Source organism: Myotis nattereri (assembly GCF_964212035.1).
Source record: "Myotis nattereri genome assembly, chromosome: 9".
Lineage (NCBI taxonomy): Eukaryota > Metazoa > Chordata > Mammalia > Chiroptera > Vespertilionidae > Myotis > Myotis nattereri.
This window is the reverse complement of record NC_138084.1, coordinates 60,775,156-60,797,785: the sequence shown is the minus strand read 5'-3', so window position 1 is coordinate 60,797,785 and position 22,630 is coordinate 60,775,156. Positions and strand designations below refer to the sequence as shown.

The window sequence follows — 22,630 nt, the reverse complement described above, 5'->3', positions numbered from 1 at the left end:
CATGGATGTTTATAGCTGCTTTATTCATAATTGCCCAAACTTGGAAGCAACCAAGATTTCCTTCAGTAGGTGAATGGATAAATAAACTGTGCTAGCTCCAGATAATGGAATATTATTCAGTGCTAAAAAGAAATGAGTTATCGAGCCATGAAAAGATATGGAGGAGCCTTGCATACATACTAAGTGAAAGAAGCCAATCTGAAAAGGCTTCACAGCATGATTCCAACTATAAGACTTTCTGGAAAAGGCAAAACTATGGACAAAGTAAAAAGATCTGTGGTTGCCAGGGCTTGGGGGCTGGGAGGAATGAATACATGGAACTCAAGGGCAGTATGAAACTATTGTTGTGAAAACATGTTATTATACATTTGTTCAAACCATAAAATGTACAACACTAAGACTGGCCCCCAGTGTAAACCTTATAAACTTGGGGTGACTGTGATGTGTTGACGAAGTGAATATACCATGCTGATGGGGGATATGGATAATGCAGTAGGCCATGCACATGTGAGGGCAGGGTATATATGGGAAATCTCTGTACCTTCCTCTCAATCAATGTTGCTGTGAATCTGAAACCACTCTAAAATATAAAGTCTAATATATATATGATAAAAAATTTGTATGCAGAATATAAAGATTTAATGGAATACTCTTCATCAATAAAAAGGAACTACTGCCTGGCCAGTGTGACTTAGTGGTTGAGCATCAACCCATGAACCAAGAGGTCACTGGTTCAATTCCTAGTCAGGGCATGTGCCAGGGTTTGGGGCTCGATCCCTGATAGAGGGTGTGCAGGAGGCAGCCAACCTATGTTTCTCATTCTCGTTGATGTTTCTATCTCTCTATCCCTCTCCCTTTCTCTTTCTCTGAAATCAGTAAAAATATATTAGAGGAAAAAGAAAAAAGGAACTACTGATACATGCAACAATACTGAAGATTCTCCAATGAATTAAGAAGCCAGATTAAAAGGTTACATACTGCCCTAGCCAGTTTGGCTCAGTGTATAGAGCGTTGGCCTGAGGACTCAAGGGTCCTGGGTTCGATTACAGTCAAGGGCACATGCCCAGGTTGTGAGCTTGGTCCCTGGTAGGGGGTATGCGGGAGGCAGCCGATCAATGATTCCCTCTCATCATTGATATTTCTACCTCTCTCTTCCTCTTCCTTCCTCTCTGAAATCAATAAAAAAATATATTTTTTAAAAAGTTACATACTACTCAGTTTCATTTATGACATTTTTTTTAAAAAAAGCGAAGTACAACCATAGAAGAGATCAACAGTTGTCAAGAGAAGGATGTAGTGGGAGCTGTTTCTAAAGAGGCATGCGGAACATTTGGAAGATGATGGAACTTGACCAGAAGACCTGCTTCCTGGATCCTGAAATGGCACAGTGCTGCACAACTGAAATGCCTGAAGTGAATTAATTGAACTAAGTTTCACTAGGTTTCAGGCATGCACATGGAACATGGTGAACTGAACACCTGAGAATTCCTTCTACTCAAAACCCTATAGAAAGAAGCACTGGCAAAGGCCATGTCTCCTATTTGGGATTTATTCTTGGCAAAGCAAACTAACTCCTTCAATGGTTCCCCTGTTAGGAAACACTCCAAAATTCTTAGCCTTTTTTTCAAGGGTCTTCCGGATCAGATCCTGAGCTCCTCCCCAGAATCACCTCTTACCTCCCATTCCTGTTCCCCAGCACACCCTTGTCTTCTGGTCCAGTTCCTCTAGCCCAGTGGTTGGCAAACCTCGGCTCGCGAGCCACATGTGGCTCTTTGGCCCCTTGAGTGTGGCTCTTCCACAAAATACCATGTGCAGGTGCGTACGTACAGTGCAAAGTTGACTTAAAACTTTAAAGTTTATTAAGTTAATTTTAGGGAACGTTGTGGAGTGAAAGAAGATGTAGTGTTGAGGATTGAGAAAGGTATGTTGAGATGGTTTGGACATATAGAGAGGATGAACGAAAGGAGATAAACGAAACAAGTATACAAGACGAGTGTGGATGGGAGAGTTGGAAGGGGTCGACCTCAGCAAACGTACCTCAATCAGATTGAGGACTTTTTTAGCAAAGGACAGCTTAGGAGTACCCTAATTAAGTTAATAACAATGTACTTACCTATATAGTTTAAGTTTAAAAAATTTGGCTCTCAAAAGAAATTTCAATCGTTGTACTGTTGATATTTGGCTCTGTTGACTAATGAGTTTGCCCACCACTGCTCTAACCCAAGCATGTCAAACTCATGAGGCAGGCCGTGAGTTTGACAAGCTTGCTGAGTTTAACCTATCATATTCTCTCCCAAGTATGAGCTTTTGCCCATGCTAGTTCTTCCCAATACATATCTCCTGTACTCACCTCTTAAGGGTACTTGGTAACTTCTCTTCATATTTAAAAATTCAAGATTCACACAAACATTCCTCTAGATCAGGAACATCTGCCCTAATTTCCACTCACTCTTGACACCCTCTTTGAGTTAGACACCCCTCATCTATGCTCCCGTTGCACTCCAAACATTGCTATGCCCTGATGCTAATCAAGGCACTTGAAAATCATTGCTTCATTAGTCTGTCTGTCAGTTCTAGACTGAGGTCTTCTTGAGGGCAGGGACCATGTTTTTCACTTCTGTGTCCCCAGAATCTAGCATAATACCTATTGTGTGTAAATATCTATAATAATAAAAGGGTAATATGCTATTAGATCGGATGTCTTCCAGACATCCTTCCTGACAAAGGCAGGGCCAGAGGGAAGCCAGCCCGGGTCTTGGGTGCCTGAGGGCAGCCCGAGAGAAGTCAGTGCCATCAGGAAGCCAGTGCCAGCAGCCGGGGAAGGAAGGCCTACTCTTGCATGAATTTTCATGCATCGGGCCTTAGTCTTACCTAATAATAGACAAACATGTAAATTAACCATCCCTCCACTACCCTCACCAGCCAATCAGGAGAGTATGCAAATTAACCCAACAAAGATGGCGATTAATTTGCATACGTAGGGGTGAAGCAGCGGAGCGAAGACTGAAGGCTCCATTTGGAGCAAAGGCCTGGGTCCCGGGTGCCGGGGAAGGGAAGACCTATTGCACGAATCTCTTCGTGCAATGGGCCTCTAGTCTATATATATAAAAGGCTAATATGCAAGTGTCCCCACTGGAGTTTGACTGGAATTCTATCGCTCGCTATGATGTGCACGGAATGAAGGAAGGCCCGGGCCAGCAGTGGAGCAGCCGGCAGCCAGGGAAGGAAGGCCCCAGCCAGCAGCCAGAAGGCCCCGATCGGCCCTGATCACCAGCCAGGCCTAAGGACTCTACCTGTGCATGAATTTTGTGCACTGGGCCGCTAGTATATTATAAAATGAATGAATGACTGGCCCAACTGGGTGTGACTCAGCAGTTAAGCATTGATTCAAGAACCGAGAGGTCACCAATTCAATTCCCAGTCAGGGCATATGCCCGGGTTGTGGGCTCGATCCCCAGTAGGGGGCATGCAGGAGGCAGCTGATCGATAATTCTCTCTCATCATTGATGTTTCTATCTCCCTCCCTCTATGAAATCTCAAAGAAGGAGGCTTGATAAAATCATTAGATAAGACTCATTTTTATCTAACAGTAATTCTGTTTGATCACTAAGCTGATTGTGCTTATTTGTATTTCAGATTAAGTTTCACAATAATGAAACAGATTTTTAAAATGTTTATCGAACATTACAAGAACAGAAAACCACAGGGTAAGAGCAGGTGTTCCTAATTGCTAGGAGAGAAAAATCCCTCTAGAGATGAGTCATTTTGAAGATGATGTTAATAATGATGTTTATTTTTAACTGTGGAATTATTGAAAATAATCAGGTAAGTATTGAGACCAGAGGCTGGCACACTTGTACCTTTTGGAAAGACCATTTCTTAGACTTAGTTTCTGATGAAGGAGTTCTAGTCCTGACATGTAATCCTCTGGCCCTTCTGCGGCTCCTACTGAGTTTGCTTTGTTTTCCCCTTAAATTCTGTGATTCTGCACATGATCTTTCTTTTTTTATATATATATATTATTGATTTTTTACAGAGAGGAAGGGAGAGAGAGAGAGAGTTAGAAACATCGATGAGAGAGAAACATTGATCAGCTGCCTCCTGCACATCTCCCACTGGGGATGTGCCCACAACCCAGGTACATGCCCTTGACCGGAATCGAACCCGGGACCTTTCAGTCCGCAGGCCGACGCTCTATCCACTGAGCCAAACCGGTTTTGGCAGCACACGATCTTTCTATGATATACCTTTATTACAACAACACTTATGTGTTAGGATTCTCTGCCACCATGTCGGTTTCTCCCACTAGAATAGACACTTTTTAAGTGCTAAGTCCTCACCTTAGTGTTATTTACATCCCAAGCCCTGGCACATACCTAGTCCTGGGCGTAGCAGGCACTGAAGCAGTATTTGTGCTGTTGAGTAGTCCATTTCTCCCCTTTTAAAAGTAATTCAGATTGAAATTTTAGCACTTGTGTTCAAATAGGGCATTATTGTTTAGCATATTTAGGTAAGATTCAGTAATTTTAAAAAACATTAATTCAAAGATCTCAAAATTAGATTCTTTACAACTTAACTTGAAATGGTTTTTACAATAGGGTTCCACATGAAACTCTGAAGTGTATCAAACGTACTGAGTCTTTTGACTCTTCTTCAAAGAGTCAATTTGTGATTATGTCTGTAAAGAAATAAATTTCCCTGAGAGTGGATATTAAGTACAGTTGAAGTATGCCCATTGGGAATGTTTTAAAAACTGCAATGAATGTGATTTTTCCAAGGTGAAAAAGAAGCATTCATCAGAGTTCAAGAATCTGTTGTAATTAATCAAGAGATCGTTTTATATTTCTGCTGAAATGTTAGTTTATTCCTTGTTAAGTTCCTAACTTTCCCCGTCAGTGAGTTCAGACTTCCTGATTTCATTCTCCATTTGCCACCAGATGCTGCTTTTCAAGCTGGAACACAGGTTTCTCTTTAGAAAGGTGGCACTGAATGGAGGCTCTGACCCCACTCCCTCATTCTCTGAGCATATGTTCCTCCTTTAGCCTACCTCCTCCATTGTCTTACCCTTATCTTATCTTCCCTCTCCTTTCTAATCTCATTTTCTCTTCAAACACTTTACTCGTTTCCTTTTCCTCTTCACTCCCCATCTATATTCACCATCTGTTCTACTTTATAGTGCACTGTTGTTTTCACTCATTCACTACTGATTCCTCTTTACTTGTCTCTCCTCCCCTCAAACGGCCGTCATCATTTTTCAAAGTCTGTGGTGAAATGAGCATGTCAGTGGTGGTGTGTGTTGGAGGAGGGAAAGCAGAGGAAATATTCAGTGTTTTTTCCAATTTCATATTTCCCCCTTTCAATAATTTGAGCACCAGCTGTTAAGAAAGATACCTTTGCCAACTATCACACTCCCAGACTTTATTCCACCTCTTTAAAAAATGGCATTTTTTAAATTTAGTGAACAGGAGCTAGAGAGGGCATCTGAGCACTTCGTAAGTAAGATGGAATGAAAGAGACGGACCTACTACTTAAACACTTGGAGAGATGAGCAAGAAAGACAAGAGGACCAGCCCAATAGAACCTGGTACAACTCAGAGGAGGCAAAGCCTTTGCATTTCAGTTACCCACCTAGAACCAATGAACTTACAGAAAACCCTTGGACCAAGTAAATCCCACATTAGTGCCTGGGAATACACATGATAAACAAAGACTCATTTTCCATTTCATTACTTTAATTATTTTGTCAAAATAACCTGAACACGTATACAGAAACTGATTTATTATAAGAATGTGTAGCATAAAAGTCCCTGAGACACATCCAAGAATGACTTGAAATGGATTCAATGCAATTATTCACCAGACTAATTACCAAGGACCTGGCTCCCTTCCCTGCCATCTAAAGCCTGTGACACTACATCAGTGTCCCTCTCTGGTGCCTGGTTTTCTGCCAGTTTACAGCTGCTGTACAGTAGATCATTTCCAGACTGTAAGGAAGGCACGTGGGGAGGTGAATTAGTTCTTAAAGCCCCAAGGTGCCAGTTAGTAGAATGATGGCAAGAGAACTAGAGGTCCCAGGAGACCTTGTACAACCCTCTCATTTTGCAGTTCAAGTGACAGAGGCTCCAAGCGGTTGTGACTTGCACAAGCAAGGCTGGTTCTGCCACTTACTAAATGCCCACAGCTAATATCTCCCAGGTGCTTCCTATGTGCGACACAGTCCTGAGTACTGTAAGTATCTTATCTAATTCTCCCAGCACCTCCATAAATTGTATATGATTACCCTCAATTAGATATGAGAATATCAAAACACAGAAAGCTTAAATAATTTGTCCAATATAAGACAACTAGAGGCCCGATGCATGAAATTCGTGCAAGAGTAGGCCTTCCTTCCCCTGGTTGCCGGCACTGGCTTCCTTCTGGCACCTGGGACCCGGGCTTCCCTCCAGCCTGGCTTCATCAGGAAGGACGTCCATCTAATTAGCATATTACCCTTTTATTATTATAGATTAGGAAATCTTGCAAAGCTGGTCTAGGAACCAGGGAATATCTGCCTCTAAGATTTTTAAGTTACAATTCCTAAGTCCATTCTAAGAAACCCCCATTAGGTAGGTTCTCAAATCCCTTCTATCTCTAAAAGTCTAAAACAGAGTTGACAAACTGACTGCAGGCAAATCCAGGCACCTCATTTGTTTATGTATTGACAACGGCTGCTTGTGCAATACAACGGGAGGTGACACTGCATGTCCGGCAAAGCCTGAAATGTTCACTCTCTGGCCCTTTATAGAAAAAGTATGCCAACCCCTCTTTGAGAGCCTTGGAAATGTAGAACATCCTGTAACTGTATAGCAACTTACAATGTACAAAGCACCCTGGCATGCATCATCACATTTAGTCCTTGTTTTGTAGGGGCATTCCTGCATTAAAAAGGAGGAAGCCAAAACTCAGAGTTTATTTAGGGGTAGAATGTGGCAGAACCGCTTACCCAGGTTCTGACTCCAAATTGCAAGCTCTTTCCATGAAGCCTCCGTCTCTAAATTACGGCCAGGCAAGGGCTTGGAAGCTGGGAAGGATCTGCGAATACTGAAAGCCAGTCAGACTGTCTTTCCTGATGCAAATTCATTCCAGATGCACTCATGTAATTAGGGTCATCAAGTGCTAAAAATACTCAGTCTGTAGTAAGTTGTAAAGAAAAGTGTATGCGTTAAAGGAAGGGCATGGCAATCATAGGAAAGCTATTTTGATGCATTTTTATACATTTTATATCAGTGCTTGTGAAATTTTAAGCTGCTCAATTTAGAATATGAAAAATAAAATGAACAACTGCCGCATTTGTCTTGCTCTCTGATGAGATTAACCTTTTAAAATATTCATTTCACACCCCAAATTTTCAAATAAATAATGCAATGATACCTTCCTCATGCTAAATATTCAATACGTGGTTACTTTTAAATGGACAATAGTAAAAAGAGCATTAGTAAAATAATATTTACTTATATAACCATATAACTCAACCAAAGCAAAAACAACCTTTTTTTGTTTGTTTGTTTTTCAAAGAAAGCATAGGCGGTTTGCAAATTCAAGGTCAGTCTAAATGGCAAAGATTTTTGAAATAATAGGCTTAGCTTTGGGGATTCATTTGAAATACATGATAGAAGGTCCCTTCCTTTTATTTCATATAGATTTAATTTTAAACATGTAAATGAATAGGGAGGCACCCTGAAACCACTGCAGGGAAAGGAGGAAAAAATATATTTTTTTTTCCTCACCAATTGAGTAACCACCTTTAAACCTGTTTTATTTCCTGACCTGCTCACAATGAGCTGTGGAGTGTTTTCTTGCCCCATTTTACTGATAAGGGAGCTGAGGTTCAGAGTTATTACTAATTTGCCCAAGGTCACACGGCTGGAATTCAACTCTAAGCCAGGTTTCCCTCAAAACCTAAACTCTCTCCCACTGCCTCATGTAGATTCCCAATAACACCAAGATCACTGGCCAGTATCCCGTAAATATTCATTTTAAGAATAGAATTTTTCCTTTTTCTTTGTTGGGCAGTTAATACCTTGTAATTATAATTCTGCCCAGGCCATAATATTTCAATAAGGAAGTCTTACCCACGGATTTTAATTTCTCCTTTTAAGGATAAAGAGAATTGAACCACTTTTTAGATTTTAGTGATTTTTTAAGTGAGTCTACAACAAATGCAGAGATAAAATTCTATGATTCAACTAATTGAAGTAGTCAAATGCAAAATTACTCTTCATAGCAGAACCATGTGTAAATCTAATGAATCTTGGACCCTACCCACAATAATTAGTCACTGAGGGTCCTTATTATAATAAATCAAGAAACATAAGCTATTATTTCGGGTTGTAAGTCAACTGGCTTTCTAATAATTCACTTGTGGTGTGTGTCACTAAGGATATCGCTTTAAACAAACAGGTACTGCCAGTTGATTTATCAAAGTTCACTGATTACTTGTTGGCAGTGATAGATTGTAAGAGCCTTAAAGAGAGGCGCCTTGCCTTACATATTTTTGTTTCTCCTGTGGCACCCCAAGCCCATTGTTTGGCACAGAGTAAGGCACATGATAACACCTATTGAATGTACTGCTCAAACAACTTTTAAAGTCAATGCATATATTTTCAAAGTTGGTCCCATGGCACAGTCTCAAGGGCATTAGAAATGTGAGGCTATATGTACCACTCACTACGCAGACTAGGAGGGGAACCAGCTGGCCCCAAGGTGAACTGCCGTTTAGCCTTTAACAAAAGACAAAGTTCATCACAGACACCAATTCAGTTCCATTCCCTAGCAACTAAACATTTAACAAAAAAACTAACAACAGATCGAAACAAACACTGCCATTAACAGACACCATGAAACTTTTTTCCTTTTGCATGATTCCACAATGCAGTACAATCTTTCACTGTTCTGCGGACAGGGAATGCCAGCTCCCCTGGAGGAATGATATTCCAGTTTAAATTCCAGGTCCAGTAAAGACACAAAATAAGTAATTTTGTGGAAGATGACACTGTGGCTTCCTTCTCTTCTGTCTTGTAAACACAGTCTGGTTTTCTGGGAGGTGGGGAGAAGAAGGTTGCTTCTGCTTTATTTTCACATCTGTAATTTTAATATGCTTTAAAAAAATCCAGGTTATAGAAAAATATAGACATAGAAGAAATTAGTTAGGGATGATTATTCACATTGTAAAGGGATTCTCCATAAGGTTGTATTAAATACTGAATTCCCCCTAGCGCAGTGAATTTGGGACGTGACTGATAAGCAGCTTGTTGGGCCCTGTCGGCTCAGTTGGTTGAAATGTCGTCGGTACACCAAGGGTTGTGGGTTTGAGTCCCGGTCAAAGCTCATACCTGGCGATTTTGGTTTGATCCCCAGATGGGGTGAGTGTGGAGGCAACCAATGGATGTTTCGCTCTCTTCCTCTCTCTAAAATCAATAATAATAATAAACATATCTTCAGTTGAGGATTAAAAAAAAAAAAGAAGGAAAGCAGCTCTTCAAGAACACATTTGTGTAAAGAGAGGTACACTTATATATTCACCCTAACTCCTCTCCAAGGACAATCCAGCATCTTGTTTCCATTCACTGGCAGGGGAACAAACAGTACTTGTTAAGAAACAGTCAACGGATTCTTGGATGACCCTCCTCACCTTTCTTAGGTGCTGAGGCTTTGAGGAATTCAACCAACAAAGAGAAAGACTTCCTTGTGGCCACAGCCACAGTCTGTCCACTATCCAACGACAAGGATCCTTCTAAAACCAGGGGTTTGCTGCACCTTGGTCCAGTGAAATGTGAAACGAGCAGCAGTCCTGACATTTGGACTCAGCACAGGCCACAAATATGACCTGTGGCAGATGAGGAAATTCAGAGCAACTGACTCAATGGCTTCTTGTAGTTAAGCTATTTCTTCACCTCTGCACTGGCGAAGTTACAAGGGGAGGACGCACCCCCCACCCCCCGCCTTCAGTCCTAAACACTGATGCCCATCAACAGCAGAGAGAGCCCAACTCCTACTCGCGCAAAAAACATCAAGAACTGAACGGGGATCCTACCCACCCAGCCTTTGTGCTGAGTAACATTGGCAAATCACCTTTCTCCCATAAGCAAAACCTTCATCCAGGATTCGGCATTCAAGGAGATGCACAGCAGAGGATCAAAAAGCGGATGGCTGGACCTCCCTGGGTGGCTTCACCGCTCGAACCAGCGAGCCAAGTTGCGTTTGCTTTGGGGCCGGTCGCCAGCCCTCTGCACTGCCTGGCAGGCCCGGCACCAAGGCTCATCCCAGAAGGAGGTGATGTGCACGGCGTAGCTCCGGCGCCAATGGAAGTACCGGCGGTAGACAGCTGGGTTGCGGTCGAGGAAGAGCAGGTAGGCGGCCAGGGCGGAGGCACTAGGGAAGTCGTCCACGTGGATGAAGGCACCGCGGGGCACAAAGCGCTCATAATTGGCACGGTCGGGGCCCAGCACCACCGGCACGGTCCCAGCCAACAGCGAGTTGCGCCAGAGCTTCTCCGTGATGTAGTCCAGATGCTGCGAGTTCTCAAAGGCCAGGTAGAACTTGTAACGGGCCACCGTGTGCAGAAGCCCGATGTCAGGCACCGGCCGCCGGGCCCCACCCTTGCCGAACACGTCCACGGACACGTGCTGGCTCAGCTGGTGGTAGTAGCGCACCCGGGCCTGGCGCTCATCCCAGTTGCTCACCACCCAGGCCACCAGCCCCCGTTTCCGGGACAGCGGGGGGACCAGGCCTGGGGGCTGGTCGCTGGGATGGGTCCTGGGGTAGAGGTAGCCATAAGGCACAAAGACGTCCGAGTCGGCCCGGTAGGACAGCGTCCAGTTGAAGAGGTTACCTGCCAGGCTTCGCAGTCCCGGGGAGTGGGAGGGCGACTCGAAGTTCATCCACACCCAGCGCTGGCCCGGGGGTCTGTGGCCCGACGTGGCCAGGGCTTCCTCCGCCTCGTTCAATACCCGCAGCTCCAGCTCCTCTGCCGAGCGCACGCGGACGCCCCAGGGCGGGGGCCAGTCCAGGGGTCCCTTCACCAGGTCTCGGTGGTGGAAGAGCACAGCCTGGGCTTCCCCGTAGGCGGCACGGTCCGTGAGCAGGCGGCAGCCGCTGATGTTGAAGCGCAGCCAGCAGTCGGGGGGCGGCCTCGTGGCGCTGTGGCGCCCCGCGAAGGGCTCCCACCACAGCAGCACGCCCACCGGCCGCGGCGGGGCGGGGGAGGCCCAGGGCAGCGGCGGCAGCTGCCCCCAGCAGGCGTAGGCGGCCAGAGCGGTGCACAGCAGGCCCGTGGCCGCCAGCGCCGAGGCGGCCCGCGGCAGCCCCCGCACTCCGCGCCGCGCGCAGCTCGCCGGGCCCCACGGCGCCCCCATGGCGCGCGCAGACGGAGCCGCCGCCGGCCGCGTGTCCGCTGGCGTGGAGCAGCGGCGCCCGCTCTCATACTGCCGCTGCGCTTCCAGCCGTCGTTGCCGCTCGCCACCGGCCCTCGACCCGGAGAGGGCGGGTCCCGGATCCCAAGGTCCGCAGAGCCTGCTCCCCTCCCCGCAACGCCCCGCGGGGCGCGCCGCCAGGGCGAGGTGTGCGAGCGCGGCAGGCCAGCCGGGCGCCGCCCCGACCCTCCCCTCCGCCGCGCCCCCAGCCCAACCGGCCCGGCCAGGCCCCGGGCGTTTCCTGCTGCCCCTCCACCCATCCCCATCCCCGTCCATGGCTCCCGGACTCCCGGCTGCGCCCCGCAGGCTCATCACCCGTAACTCCGGATCGTGTCTCCCCGGGGTCCCAGGCCTTTCAGCGCCAGCCCTGCGCACCGCGCCCGCCCCGCGCCCGGCCCGCCCGGCCCTTCCAGATCCGCCCCAGCGCTCAACCTCTGTGGCCCGAACCCGCGCCTTCGAGTGAGGACCCGGCTCACGCCTCCGTGCGCGCAGGGGACCAGAGACTCTTCAAAAGTCGCTACGGCGCGCAAGGGCGGGCGCAGGTACCGCGGGAAGGCGAGCCTGGGCTGCCGAGCCTCCTGGCTGAACGGAAGATCGGAGTCCACTTCCTTCCTTGCGGCTCTGCTGTGGCCAGCGACGCCTGTCGGAGAGAGCGATCCAGCCAGTCGGCGGTGACCTTGACCTTGTGACCCACTGAGACAGGCCAGATGTCTTGCAGAGGTTTTGCATTTTGTGAAACCAGGTTTGAATGTTAAGCCCTACTGCCGTAAGAACCTCCCCCTTGCCTACTGCCCCAGCAGAGGGTAGAGAAGAATAAAACGTTTTCTGAACAATTGAAACCTTTCTCTCCTTTGCTCCCCCACCGAACACTTCAGGCTGCCCAGCTCACAGCATTCTTTGTACTAGGGGTACGAGGACTCATTAAACCAAAGATAAAGATAAGATGCTGGAGGCCTTTGTTCTCAGGGAGCTACCTGCCTATTCAGTGAGGTGAGTGAATGTACATCACCGTTAATTTTACTAAGCACTAAAGAAACAATTCCCGCGTTTAAGACTATGCAGAACACTCTGGACTATAAAAGGATGACTAAGATAAATATTATATCTCCAAGCACGCTGTCCTGATCAGATTTATTCATAAGGCAACAATCCAGGCATCTACTTCTCCTATGGCTTGAATTTAAATGTCTGGGTTTTAGCCTTTTATTCAGCAAAATTCTAAATAGGCTGTGGATGAGCTGTTGACTTAAGGAGAGGAGGCAGTTTTGAGAAAACTTTTAGTAGATCACAGCTGTGCATCGGTGATGGCCCAGCCCAGTGCCATATAAGTTACAGAATGTTAGGGGAGAAATTGACTTTCTGGGAATGGGGCCAACCTGTCAGATGTCTTTAATGTTATGCATACGGAAAATAAACTTGGGTTTGCTGTTTGGATTTTTTGTGAAGAACTTTATCATTAAAAATCAAGTCAAGCCCTGGCCAGTGTGGTCAGTTGGCTGGGCATCTTCCCAGGCACTGAAGGGTTTCAGCTTCGATTCCCAGTCAGAGCACATGCCAGAGTTGTGGGCTTGATCTTTGGTGCGGGGTGTGTGGGAGGCAGCTGATCCATGTTTCACTCTCACGCTAATGTTTCTCTCCCCCTCTCTCTTCCTCTTTCTAAAAATCTAAAAAAATCAACAAAAAAATCAACTCCAGATTATAAATGCTTCTATGAAAAATGGTTTTAGGTGGCCCTGCCTGCTGGCCTGCAGTAACCATTTGGGAGCTGGTGTGAAGTGCTCTGACTACTAGTATACCCATCAACCTAGTAACACTTTCTTCTACACACTAACACCTTTTATAATGTTTCTACATTTTTTTATTTCATAGAATCATCTTCAAATGATTTAAAAGCAAATTGTCATTGAAACCAGGAAACCAGGAGCTTCAGTGGTTCTCTCCTGTTATTTCTAATTAAAAAGAAAAAGCTATAAATGCATAAATAACCTTTTTCAACCAAATGAAGGAAAGGACATATTGGCTTTTCTTTTTATTCAATTCATTAATCTATACATGTATGCACCTTCCTTCCCCACTTTAGTTAAGTAAGATAGATTTGTGTCCAGTGCATAGTAGGTAGGCATTTGGTAATGTTAACCTACTTCCTTGCTTCCTCCCCCTACTCCATGTTTACCCTTAAGTTCTGCAGATATTCCAATTAAACCAACAGAATGGCTTAGATCTCATGAATATCAATTTCCATTGTGTTCACTTACCTTGGTTGGGTGCAAGACCACAAACTGCCCCTACTTTAGTCTTATCTTGGTGTGTGGGGGTGAGGTGGGGGGGAGATACCTAGCAGGAAGATATGGCTGGGTCAGTGGAAGCCAGTCATGACTTCTCTACAAACTAGTCATGCACCACATAAGGACATTTCGGTCAATGACAGATTGTATATGTATACTATTATGGCCGTGGTCCCATAAGGTTTTAACATCTGAAAAATTCCTATTGCTTAGTGACATTGTAGATATCATAAGGTCAAATAGCACAATGCATTACCTTTGTGGTGATACTGGTGTAAACAAACCTACTGCACCACCAGTTATATAAAAGTACTAGAGGCCCAGTGCACAAAATTCATGCACTCTGGCAGGGGGGAGGGGGGAGGGTCCCTCAGCCTGGCCTGCACCCTCTCGCAGTCCAGACTCCTTGGGGGATGTCCACCTGCTGGCTTAAGCCAGCAGTCGGACATCCCTCTCTCAGTCCAGGGCTCTCACAGTCTGGGACCCCTCGCTCCTTACCGCCCACCTGCAGCAGAGGTGGGAGAGGCTCCCACCACCACTGCTGTGCTCTCCAGCGTGAGCCCAGCTTCTGGCTGAGCAGCTCTCCCCCTGTGGGAGCGCACTGACCACCAGGGGGCAGCCCCTTCATGAGCATCTGCCCCCTGGTGGTCAGTGCACGTCATAGCGACTGGTTGTTCTGCCATTTGGTATATTTGCATATTAGGGTTTTATTATATAGGATAGCCCACATAATCATGAGCAGTACATAATACTTGATAATGATAATAAATGATTATGTTACTAGTGTATGTATTTTCCATTTGATACTTTTTGTTATTTCGGAGTGTAATCTTTCTATTAATTTTTTTTAATGTTTGTTGTAAATAGTTGTGGTATTACATGGGCAGCAACCTCACCCATCTCATCTTCACCTTGTCTCCTGAGTGTGTCATTTCTCTTGTGTTTTATTTAATCTCATTTGTTTTGTACAGAAACATGCTGTACAGGCTTATAGCCTAGAACAATAGACTATACTGGCTAGGTTGGTGTAAGTACACAAGATGTACTTTCTCTTCAGGTGTTTGCACAAGGACAAAATCATGTAAGGGGTGCATGACTGTACTGATTGAAGATCAAACATGTTGATTTATTCACAAGGCAATGTTTTGTTCTTATTTAAAATGAATGGAGGGGAGGAGGATATGGGAGGAAAGGCGTTATGGGAAAGTAATAATGCCAGGTGTTCCTATTTATTCATTTAACCAATTGGGAAACTGGGATGAAAAACACGACTTCTACCTTCAAGAATCTATAAGAGAAACAGACCAAGGAGAGGAAAGGGATCATGGAAGGCTTTGAGAAGATGGCTCCAGGAATAATTAGGAAAGATTGAAATGGGGAAGGAAGAGGGCTGAGGGTTCATCTTAAAGGGAGCAGCATATGCAAAGGCCAGGCAGTGAGGACTAGGACAGTATGTTAGGAATTACTGGGGTTCTGTTTGGCCAAGGAGATGGAGTGTTATGCTGTGGAAAGACCTTGAAGGAATTTAACAAAGCAAGGAAGCAAGGTAGAGATCAGTATTTTTAAAGGCTTATTTAAAGGGGACAGGAGGTGGGCTTCTGGTGCGCTGACCATGTTTATTGATATAGGCACTGGTTAATGGGTGTGTTTGCTTGGGGAAATTCATCAAGCTACGTGCTTTTATATATTATACTTTAGTAAAGTTTTTTTTAAAGAAAAACCATTCTGTTGTTAGTAAAGGATGAATTGGGTATTAAGGAACCAGGATAAGAGTAGAAATAAATGAAGTTGCTGTTATATAGATGTGAAACAAAAAGCTGCCTGAACTAAGATACTGGTTGTGAGAATAAGAAAGAAAATTAAGGGAGAATAGGACATTAGGAATCCCTCCTCCAGTAAGCCTTTCTGGATGCCCCTATGCACATACCCAGGGTAGGCTACATGCCCCTCCTGTGTGCTCCCACAGATGCATCTTTCTGTTTCAGTCATAATTCCATTCCGTGCACAGATCTAGGCATCCAGTAGTATTTATCACCTCAGTGAATACTTATTGAATTAATAAGTGCTTTTTAAAAAAATATATTTTATTGATTTTTTACAGAAAGGGAGAAGGATAGAGAGTTAGAAACATTGATGAGAGAGAAGCAGCGATCAGCTGCCTCCTGCACACCTCCCACTGGGGATGTGCTCGCAACCAAGGTACATGCCCTTGACCAGAATCAAACCTGGGACCTTTCAGTCCTCAGGCCGATGCTCTAGCCACTGAGCCAAAGCGGTTAGGGCATGAATGCTCTTAATTACCTTTCAGTATCTGTTCTCCCACTAGAATGTGGGTAGGTATCAGGAGAAAATGGCTATGTGAATGACTTGCTGTAAACTTAAGAAGCCCCTTAAGCTTTCAGTGTAAAATGCTGCACGTGTACTAATCAGAACCCTGGTGACAGGCATCACATACTCGGTCAAATTAGGCTGGCTCTCACTGACCCAACCTGGATCAAGAGCTCATTCTTGAAGCAATCACTGCAATCAAGGGACATCGCTGTAGACCCTCTTTTAGAGCTACAGGATGGAATCAGCTCCATCTAAACCTCAGGCCTAACAGTGGGGGGGAGGGTAGTTCTCCAAAGGAAAAAGTACTGTTACCCGAAGAAGAGGTGGGAGTGCAAAAACAACATAGCCTTGTGTAAGTTATTATTATTCTAAACTAGAGGCCTGATGCACGAAATTCGTGCAAGGGGCTTGGCCCTCAGAGCCACGGCGGCTGCCCAGCCCACAGCCCTGGCTTTGTCTGGAAGGTCGTTCGGCTAACTAGTCTAATTAGCACATTACACTTTCATTGTTATAGATGAACTCTAAGCCACCTTAGAACTGTAAACATTCTGATTCTTTTTAACTTGGTAACAATCAACACACGATCCTTTGTGTACCGAAAGTCCTCTTCACTTCCACAAAATGTTACACAGAAAAACTAACTTTCAGTGGCAACAGGAGGGCAACGAGGTCAGGTATAAAGGAGGGCTTTGGAACCTGAGGGTTGATAGAGCAGCAGAGAGGAGAGCTTCAGACATCAAGGCTCATTTTTTCAAGCTGAATGCGTAATCACTCACAACGTGTCCAAGAATGACCTATTCAGTTCCCAAATGTAATATAGGACACGATTCTCTGGGGGCAAGAACCAGGCCAACTGTGGTTCCTAACAGACCAACTCATTCTTTGTTCCTCCCCAGGGGAATGGTTCGTTTTAAGCCTATCCTGGTGCTCCTCACCAGAGACATTTGGTGTTTCCTAGGGAAACCCCTAGACACACTCCAAGTGCTTAGGGCAGCGGTTCTCAACCTGTGGATTGCGACCCCTTTGAGGGTCAAAAGACCCTTTCACAGGGGTCACCTAAGATCATCGGAAAACACATATATAATTACATATTGTTTTTGTGATTAATCACTATGCTTTAATTATGTTCAATTTGTAACAATGAAATTGGGGGTCACCCCAACATGAGGAACTGTATTAAAGGGTCGCGGCATTAGGAAGGTTGAGAACCACTGGCGTGGGGTCTTCCCCACAGCACCCAGCTCTGTCAGCCTGGGCTCCAAGAGGCTACCCTCAAATGGTTGCTAATTTTTATTGGGTCTGAGATTTCTGTGACTTAATATTGACCTGAAAAGGATACTTTAAATTTTGTTTTTTTCTTGAAGAAAGAAAAGAGCAATTCAGAGTCCCTCCCAGTATGATATACTTACTGGGAAATGGGGAACAACCAGTGAGCAGGCGTGGTCAGAAAGGTTAATCCCTATGCAAAAAGGTGGGGATTGTTTCCTTTGGCAGATGAGTATGAGAATGATTGTTAAAAATGATCAAGAATTGTGTAGGTTCACCCTAACTGGTTTGGCTCAGTGGAGAGAGTGTTGGCCTGCGGACTGAAGGGTCCCAGGTTTGATTCCAGTCAGGGGCATGTACCTTGGTTGCGGGCACATCCCCAGTAGGAGGTGTGCAGGAGGCAGCTGATCGATGTTTCTAACTCTCTATCCCTCTCCCTTCCTCTCTGTAAAAAAAAAATCAATAAAATATATTTTTTAAAAAAGGATTGTGTAAGTTCAACAGCAACACATTGTTATTGCCCTGCTAAATCCTGGATAGAAAAATCCTTGTTTACCTAAGTGCAAAGAACATACTGCCCATAAAAGACATTGTTATAAATGGTACATATGAGAATGTACTATATTTATTGTAGGGTTTTAGTGTTTTGTGCAGTCAAGTTTTTCCAGTACGCTTACTTGACTGAACAGGTAATGCAAGATTTTTGGATGTTCAGAAAAATGTATGCAATGCAATTTTGATTAAAGTCAGATATGTTTGCATAATATTTTGAATATTTAGAGGGCTTACCTCTGAATTCTTGTTAAAATCCTCTAAAATACAGATTTTTCAGTCACATGTAAAAATTATAGAAATCATGACTCCCACAAAAGAAAATTATTTTGACAGTGAAATGAACATGCTAATATCACACAGTGCAATATGTGTGATCTAAGTGTAGGGTGAAAGTGGCCTTTCCAAATCCTCTTCAGATTCACCAGTACTATCCTCTTACCCCCACCCCAAAACTACTTGGGTCCTCAGTCAAGTGAGCCCAAATCCTGCACGGTCAGGAACTTCAACTTATTGGATCTGAGCCTACTACGGCACCCGCCCTATGTCAGTACTTATGTGTGACCACACTCCAGGCAACCAGACCCTGACTCAAGGAGGCAGCCCAGCCCACCTCTCTGAAGATGGAGGAAGGATCTTGACTACTCTCCCTCCCCCCTGTCCTGACCCACTTTTCACACAGATCCAGGCCACAACTCACAAAAGAAAATGGAGGGAAAATGCATTTTTCCCCAGAAGTCAGGTAATTCTGCCCTGACTAGCAAATTCCCCCCAAGCAACCAATCAGACCACAACAGTGGGGACTGAGTTCCATCACACTCATTCCTGTGACTCTTCCCTTAAGAGGGGTCTGAGAGAATTGAAATATTAGGAAATACTTGTTGGATTAAAGTAAACAAAATCAATGACCTATAAATGATTTTGGAAAAGTGTGGAAATGCGTGTTGCTCATACAGCAAGAAAAAAAAATTCTGAAGAAGTAGGACAGCCAAATTTATCATTCTAGGTTAAGCTTATTGTGGCTGAATACACCACAGCCCAGAAATCTTACATGACGCATGAAGGTGAAATCACACTGAAAATGCTGGTGATAACAGGATTCTTTTCAACCGCTCCGAAAAGAACCTTTGGTCTGTATTTACCCTTGGTGATGTTTATGGCAACTTAACAAACATAAAATCTTGGAGAGAAAGGGAAGGACGGGTGAGTGAATAAACACGGCCGGCTAACTGCATCGCAGGAGCAGCTGCTGTCCTGGCAGTGTCTCTGGGCTTTGCATAAAGAAGAGATTTCTTTCTTTCTTTCTTTTATATGTTTTATATATTCTTTTATATATTTTATTGATTTTTCACAGAGAGGAAAGGAGAGAGATAGAGAGTTGGAAACATTGATGAGAGAGAAACATCGATTAGCTGCCTCTTGCACATCTCCCATTGGAGATTGCCTGCAACCAAGGTACATGCCCTTAGCTGGAATCGAACCTGGGACCTTTCAGTCCACAGGCCGATGCTCTATCCACTGAGCAAAACCAATTAGGGCAAGAGATTTCTTTCTTAAGTGAGCTCACTGTTCAAAGACTTCATTTCCTGGGTCATCCGAGACAGCAGGGAAATGGCAGCAGCTCTTTAAATCAGAGACATTCGATGTGAATGACAGAGGGAGACACTGTCTGACCCCCCCACTCACAGAGCCCACCGCTCCTCACTCCCACCAGCTCTCGTGGCTCTTTGGCTCCCTTGAAGCTCCCCTGGGCACATGTCCCAGGCCACAGGTTAATAAAGAGCGATGAGGGTTGTTGTTAGAGTTTGATAGGCTGACCCTAGGACTGGCTGCGTTCCTTTGAAAAATAAAATACTTTCATTTCCCCCCCCCCTTTACTTTGATGGACGGTGGACTGAGAATTGTCCTGCAATGACATTTGCAGGACTACATTAGAGTCAGACCTTGTTTGAGCTTATAAACCCACAAAAGGATAACTTCATGCAATAAAGTTTATTGAATGCCGATCATGTGCCAGGCACATGAGGGACAGCTGAACAAACAGACCGACATTTCTGCCGTTGTGGGATAGCTAACTACCACACTCAGCCCACCCATTTGAATTATAGCTTTAGAGCAATTCCAGACCTGAAGAATCCAAAGATTGACGTGAGACACTGTGATGTGTTAGGCCAGCATACCGTTTCTCGAAGCACCATTTTCCTTTTTTTAAAAAAAATATATTTTTATTGCTTTCAGAGAGGAATGGAGAGGGAGAGTGAGAAAGAAACATCAATGATGAGAGAAAGTCATTGATTAGCTGCCTCCTGCAACCCTACACTGGGGATCAAGCCTGCAACCCAGGCATGTGCCCCAACCAGGAATCGAACCCTGACCTTCTGGTTCATAGGCTGACGCTCACCACTGAGCCACACTGGTCGGGCCTGAAGCACCATTTCCTTGATTGCCTTGTCACTCTGAGCTTTGTCACTTCTGCATTGATCAAGTGTCATTGTCAGAGTAGAAAGCCCTTTCATGCCTTTACCTTTATACCTTTTTCTGGTCCATTTACAATTAGGTAGGCAAGGTTTGTCAGATTGCCAATTAAATTTTTCAAGTTAAAGGGAAGACGGTTCCATTGGGTGGGGGGGAGGAGGGGTAGACATGAGTCTCTCCCCGCAAGTTCCCACTGTCTCCCTTTTAGTTATAGAGATGTGGAATTACAAACCAGAAGGAAGCCATTTAGCCCACACATGTGCTCCAAGCAAGCACTATAATTAAGTCAGATAAAACTAAAGGCAGTTGGTGGTATTAGTAAGAATTCTTTTGGTTGTAATTATAGTGACTTACTGGAGGCAGCTTTAGACAGAAAAATAGGTGGGAGGAGGCAAAATTTACTACCATTCTAAGTGGCATCGTCTATTGCATAGACACCAGAAAAAATAAGGGTTTGTTATTTCGCATATGTCCTTTCCATTTATCATCAAAAAGGCATCTGAAAGGTAAGAATATAAAGACTAAAAGTAACTGAGACATGGTAAGAAATAAATTTTGATATTTTGATGAATAAACAGCATATTATAGTATGGTTTGTATTCGACCTTCTTCCTTTAATATAAGCTTTGTCCCACGCCTTTCAATGCACATTGAAAACATGACTTTATCATGGTTTCACCATGTCACACACACACACACAAGAATCTGTAGTTGTCGCTGGCTGGAATTCTCTCTAAAAAGAGGCACACCCTGGACCGTACCCTGTATAAGGAAAACCACCAGTCAACAGCCCTTAAGTGAGCTCACTGTTCAAAGACTTCATGCACACAGTTTTAGTATCTATTTTAGCCACTTACTTTTTAAAATTTTATATTGGTGTCGTAAGAACACTTAACATGAGAGCTACCCTCTGAACAGATTTTTAGATATGCAATGCAGTATTGTTACCTGTAGGCACAATGTTGTACAGCAGATCTCTAGCGTGTACTCATCTTGTGTGTAACCATTGATCAGTAACTCCCCCGTTATGCCTTCACCACAGCCCTGGCAACCACCATCCTATTCTTTGCTCCTATGAGTTTGATTGTTTTAGATCCCTTATGTAGGTGGAATCATGCAGTATTTGTCCTCCTGTGACTGGCTTATTTCACTTAGTATGATGTTGTCCAGGTCCATCCATGTTAACCTCCAATTTCCTGTCCCGTGTGTGTGTGTGTGTGTGTGTGTGTGTGTGTGTGTGTGTGTTTCAGACAGGTGTGTGACTCTGGCTGAAATATTCTGGGAACTCAGGGGATTGGGGCTCTTGAAGAGACAAGGTGGACTCTCAACTTGATCACCTATTTTTATTCAAAGTCCTTCTGGTTTATTCCTTCTGGGGTATAAACACGCAGACTTCTATCAGGATTAAGGAGAGAGTCATCTGGGCTATGAGAAACATCAAGGGGTTTCCTATTTGTTGCATGGAAAGGAGGTGGAAATACTTCTTAAAATAGCAAGTTTAGAAAAATTGGGACACAAAATGAATGCCCATCAGTAGGAACAAGGTTAAGAAAATTTTGGTACTGTCATACCAGGACATACTAGAGAGCCTATAAAATCATGATTTAGACAAACATATGTTACATAGGAAAATGGCCATAATGTATGACTAAGTGAAAAAAATGCAGACTATAAAGTATGTGTAATGTGATAGTATTTTTTTTACAAACCTCCCCATTGTATGATTTCTATCTCTGTAAGTATTTTAGTTGTAAGATAAAGGATATTGTTATAAGATAAACCAAGGGGTAGATTTCTTCAAAAGACTAAAAAGTTGCCTCTTCAGAAAAATTGTGTCCCCTTTCATGCAGCTAAATAGTCTTCCCAATCATTTGGGCTTTTCACTTTCTACTGCTAATCCTTTTACCTGTGTGGCTCACAGATACTTCTGCCATGACTGGTTGGTCAAATGAAGAAGTGGGGTGCAAGCCCTATGACACTAAGTTACCCAGGAGCTATAGCAACTGTCTCTGGCACACACTGAGGACATTCCAGGGTTCCTGGGGCCTGGAGCATATAACATGAAGAACGAACGTGAGCAAGTTGCAAACATCTTTAAAAGAAAAAGAAAGCAGCATTTTTGTTTCATTCCTGGACTCAGAAGGAATGCTTCTATTGTATATCATCAACTATGAAAATGGCCGTAATCTAAGGTTACTATAGATTTTTATCATCTTCAAGAAGTGTCCTTGTAATCCTGGTTTTCAAAGAATTTTTATTTTTTTTAAATGC

General features: G+C 44.3%; 2 protein-coding genes across 2 annotated transcripts in view; both read right to left on the bottom strand.

Moving 5' to 3' along the window:
* The window catches only part of PIWIL4 (piwi like RNA-mediated gene silencing 4), a 95,955-nt gene that overhangs the window by 48,921 nt on the left and 24,404 nt on the right, over positions 1–22,630 (bottom strand). The gene's annotated exons all lie outside the window — the stretch shown is intronic.
* FUT4 (fucosyltransferase 4) lies at positions 10,209–12,175 on the bottom strand (the record flags this gene model as incomplete). Its single annotated transcript, XM_081098078.1, has 1 exon — positions 10,209–12,175. Exon 1 carries the CDS (start codon positions 11,760–11,762, stop codon positions 10,209–10,211), a length of 1,554 nt encoding a protein of 517 aa, XP_080954204.1. The 5' UTR covers positions 11,763–12,175.